The sequence below is a fragment of the Mus caroli genome, chromosome 8, assembly GCF_900094665.2.
Source record: "Mus caroli chromosome 8, CAROLI_EIJ_v1.1, whole genome shotgun sequence".
Classification (NCBI taxonomy): domain Eukaryota; kingdom Metazoa; phylum Chordata; class Mammalia; order Rodentia; family Muridae; genus Mus; species Mus caroli.
Window position 1 is genome coordinate 62,432,895 of NC_034577.1, and position 4,962 is coordinate 62,437,856.

At 49.6% G+C, this 4,962-nt stretch overlaps 1 protein-coding gene across 4 annotated transcripts in view; it reads right to left on the minus strand.

Annotated features, from left to right (window-relative positions):
• Positions 1-4,962, minus strand: part of Armc6 (armadillo repeat containing 6) — a 13,114-nt gene that overhangs the window by 4,655 nt on the left and 3,497 nt on the right. For all 4 annotated transcript variants that reach the window (XM_021169551.2, XM_029480598.1, XM_029480600.1 and 1 more), the window contains exons 3-4: positions 3,202-3,284; positions 384-957 (exon numbers count right to left, since the gene is read on the minus strand). In XM_021169551.2, coding sequence (XP_021025210.1) covers positions 384-957; positions 3,202-3,284 — 657 coding nt within the window. The remainder of the gene's footprint in view (positions 1-383; positions 958-3,201; positions 3,285-4,962) is intronic.

Below are 4,962 nucleotides of genomic sequence, written 5' to 3' on the forward strand. Positions count from 1 at the left end.
TAGCCCTGGCTGTCCTGGAACTCACTTTGTAGACCAGGCTGGCCTCGAACTCAGAAATCCGCCTGCCTCTGCCTCCCAAGTGCTGGGATTAAAGGTGTGAGCCACCACGCCCGGCCCTGCTCTATTTCTAATTAGCCTAATTCAAGCTGCCACAAACAAGCCTATTCAAGAAGCTGACTGGCTTTACAGATGGTCAGGCCTCATTTCTCAGCCACTCTGTGGGTACAGAACAGGGCCTGAGAAAGGCTTTCCTATCTCTCAGATGAGTGGAGATCCCATGCATAGGCCCGCTACAGAGCTGGAGCCACGGGACAGGCTGGGAACTTATCCTCCCAGCTGAGAACCATGCCCACCCACCATCCTCTTCCCAGGGCAGCTCCTACCTCTGGCAGCCTCAATGAGCACCTTCAGGCCTTTGTTCTCCTGAACAATCATCTTGGCGTGCTCATGGGCATGGCCAAAGGGCACTCGGATATCATCATCAAAGGTCATGACCCGCAAGGCCCAGCAGGCCTCCCTGACCACATCGGCGTGCTGGCCATGCTGTGTAATAGCCGCTGTGAGCAGGGGCAACACGCCAGCTTTCACCAAGTCCTGCCGATTCTGTTCGTGCTTTAGGCAGACATGGCGCACGCAGCGAATCCCACAGCACGTGAGTTCAGTGTTGGCGGCATTCTGTGCTAGCGTGGCCACGAGAAGATGCAAGCCCTGGGCATCCAGGAGGTCAGGCTGGCCATCAGTCAGCACTGCCAGAGCATTGAGAGCCTGGAGCAGAAGACCCTGGTCACTAGTGGCAGCCAGCTGCCAGGCAGCCAGGAGGATTGGGTAGGCTCCCTTCTGGGCTGCCAGGTAGCGGCTGGCCTTCTGCTGCTTGCACTGGTCACAGAAGCGGCCAAGGTGGGCTGACACCTCCTGGAGCCGAGAGCCAGTCAGGGACTCCTGCAGATCATTGAGGGCCTGTGGAGAATGTCACAGTATTAGTTGCTGTTGATAGGCTCAGCACCACTGGCAGTCTCAACCCAGAATCTGGGACCAGGATGGAAGGTAGGGCCAGATCCATCTGACATTTCTACACCTATACTGATATTTTAAGATACCTATACTATTATTTTAAGACAGAATCTTTTTTTTTAAGTGTGTGTGTGTGTGTGTATAAGACTCTCAGAAAAGGAGGTAGGATCCACTGGAGCTGGAGTCACAGGCTGTTGTGAAGTACCATGTGGATGCTAGGAATTGAACCTGAGCCCTCAGTAAGAGCAGCACTCATAACTGCTGAGCCATCTCTTCAATACCAACATAGGGGCTTGATTCATAGCCCAGGCTGGCCTTGAAATTATGTTGTCTAAGCTGGCCTTGAACTCATAGGAAAACTCCGGTAAAAGTGTCCGGAGTGCAGGGACCCCACCTGTGAGCCATCATATATGTATAATCAGCCTATTTAAAAAAAAAAAAAAAAAAAAAAAAAACAAAAAACTTTGAGTGCTATTTTATGTGTATGGGTGTTTTGCCTGCATGTCTATCCAAGAACTGAACCACTTAAAAGTGCTTGACACCAGGGCTGGAGAGATGGCTCAGCAGTTAAGGCACTAACTGTTCTTCTCGAGGTCCTGAGTTCAATTCCCAGCAACCACATGGTGGCTCACAACTATCTGTAATGGGATCTGACGCCCTCTTCTGGTGTGTCTGAAGACAGCTACAGTGTACTTATATACATAAAATAAATAAAATCTTTTTTAAAAAAATCTTAAAAAAAAAAAAAAGGTGCTTGACATCGGAGGAGGCCAGAAGAGGGTGTCACATCCCCTGGGACTGGGGTTAGAGATGGTTAATGAGCACCTGTGTGGATGCTGGGAACTGAACCCAGATCCTCTATAAAAGCAGTCAGTGTTCTTAACTGCTGAGCCAGCTCTCCAGTGCCTATATTTTTCTTTTTCTTTTTTGTTTTTTGTTTTTTCAAGACAGGGTTTCTCTGTGTAGCCCTGGCTGTCCTGGAACTCACTCTGTAGACCAGGCTGGCCTTGAACTCAGAAATTCGCCTGCCTCTGCCTCCCAAGTGCTGGGATTAAAGGTGTGCGCCACCACTCCCGGCCAATAAATTATTTTTTATCACAGTGAAAACAAGTAAATCCAGCCAGGCATGGCTCCGTGGGTGAAGCACGGTAGCTGGCAACCAGTCTGATAAAGGGAGGTTCAGTAGAAACCAGCAGCCTGGTGGGGGGGGGGGGGCGCGCAGGGAGGTAGCGGGTAGGGAGTGGGGTGTTGGTTCAAATTCAGCTACCAGAACAGGCAAAGACATTTGTTGGCCAGCCCTGCCCAAACAGGCCTCAGAAACCTGGCAGAGCATGCAACAGTAGAATGGAACATTAAAGAAACCAAGGGGCAGACTGGAGAGATGGCTCAGATGGTTAAAAGCACTGACTGCTCTTCCAGAGGTCCTGAGTTTAATTCCCAGCAACCACATGGTGGCTCACAACCATCTGTAATAGAATCCAATGCCCTCTTCTGGTGTGTATGAAGACAGCTATATTGTACTCATACATAAAATAAAGAAATCTTTAAAAAAAGAAAAAAAATTAAGCCAGGGGCCAGGGAGGTGCAGCGCTTCCTACACAGGGCTCATGACCTCGGTTCAATCCCCAAGACCTACAAAGGGGAAGGATGTAACACTCTGACCTCCATATGTGCACCTCAGCATGTGTGCCCCCCCCAGTTAGAATTTTGCTGTTGTTGAAACAGGATCATATTATGTGGCCCTGACTAGCTTGGACTCAACAAGCCTCCTGAAAGGGTGGGGGTGGGGCATATATTCAAAGCATGTGTCATTGTTTCTATAAAAGTCAAGACTGGGAAGGGGCTGGGTGGGGGCCATGAGCACTTGCTGTGTAAGTACAGACCTGTTTAGATCCCCAGAACCCACATAAAGCTGGGCCAGAGACCCTTGATGTACGTGTGCCCGTGACTTGGGCAGTGAGATCATGTAGGTACTTGTATGTCTCAAATATCCTCCAAGTGGCTCAGCTGTCCCGCAGAGGCTGTGCTGCCCTCACATGAATTTGGGACACATGGCTGTAGACTTCCACTGGTCACAAGCTGGACAGACCACTGACATTTAGATACTGACTTCTGCCATATGGAACCCAGGGAAGAGACACCCACCCCTGCAGTCTGTTCCACCAAGGTGGTGGAGACGGAGGCTCCTACCTGCAGGACACTATGTGTGGGCTCCTGAAGGCCATCCAATGATACTTTTGGTGTTGCCTTCACAATGTTGCTCAGATCAACCCCTGCAGAGAGGAAGATGGGACAGTGCTGGAGTCAAGTGACAACTATCCTTCCTCAAGTCCCCCAGGCAGGAGGTCCCTGCTGGAGGCCTTCCTTCCAGGGTTCTTCCCAGTATTGCCCAGCCACAGGCTACAAGCAAGGCCATGCCACAGATGCTGTCTTTGAATAGTGAAGTAGCAGCTCTTACCTGCAGAAAGATGGGAAGGGGACCCCACGGAGCCTTTCTCACAGCCCTACCGGTCCCTTTTGGATCCTGCCTCCTGAGGCCTCAAAGACATCCCCTCTGTGATAAGTATTTCATGCATGCATGCGTGTGTATGTGTGACTTAGAAGAATTTTGGGTTTTTTTTGTTTTGTTTTTGAGACAGAATCAATGTAGCCCACGCTGGCTTTGAACTCACTATGTAGCCCAGGCTACCTCAAACTTATAGAGCTCTACCTTCTTACATCTCCCAAATTCTGGGATGACGAGAGTGTGGTTAAGGTGTGTTTCAGGTAGTCTTGTTATGAAGCCCAGAATGACCTAAAATTCACAGTAACCCTCCTACCTCAGCTTCCCAAGTCCTGGCTCAGCAGGTAGTGTTGATGAGCACTTATTTTCCCAAGAGCAGGAAACAGAGGCAGAAAGACCAGCATATCTGATACTAGCTAGCTACATAATGAGTTAAGAGGTTAGCCTAGGCTATAGGAACCAGTCTTGATACAAATAAATAAACAAAACCCAGTAACAAAGATAAAGAAGAGTTGGGAATCATAGGCTTTTGCTCCTGGGCTAAGCCTTGTTAGGTACTATGTGTGTGTTTGTGTGTGAATGTATTTGCGTTGTTCATGTGTTAATGTGTATGGATGGTCATGTGGGAGGATATTCATGTGTAGGGGTGATGGAGGCCCAGACCCAAACTCACGTACCATTCCTCAGAAGGTGTACTCATTTCTGAGACAGGGTCTCAGTGGAACCTGAGGCTCACTAATTAGGTTAAGCTGCAAACCAACAAACCCCTATAATCTCTATCTGTCTCCACCTCAGTGCTGGGATTACAGACACACCTTACTGAACATGTACTGCTGGTTGTGTGTCAACCTGAAGAAGCTAAAGTCATCAGAGGAGGGAATCTCAGTTGAAGAAATTCCTCCCTGAGATCCAGCTGTAAGGCATTTTCTTATAAGTGCTTGATGGGGGAGGGCCCAGCCCAGTGTTGTGGTGCCATCCCTGGGCAGATGGTCCTGGATTCAATAAGAATGCAGGCTGAGCAGCACGAGTCCATAGCTTCTACTTCAGCTCCTGCCTCAGGGTTGGTGTCGAGCTTGAGTTCCTGTCCTGACTTCTCTCAATGACAGACTGCAGTGTGGATGTGTAAGCCGGATAAACCCTGTCCTCCCCAGCTGCCTCCTGCTCGTGATGATTCACCACAGCAACAGACATCCTAAGATGCCTGATGGGAGGGGAGCACACCTTTGAGCCCAGCACTCAGTAGGCAGAGGCAAGTGGATCTCTAGGAGTTCCAGGCCTACCTACCTGGTCTACAGAGAAAATTCCAGGATAGCCAGAGCCACACAGAGAAACCCTGTCTTGAAAAACCACAAAAAGGGGCTGGTGAGATGGCTCAGTGAGTAAGAGCACCCCACTGCTCTTCCGAAGGTCCAAAGTTCAAATCCCAGCAACCACATGGTGGCTCACAA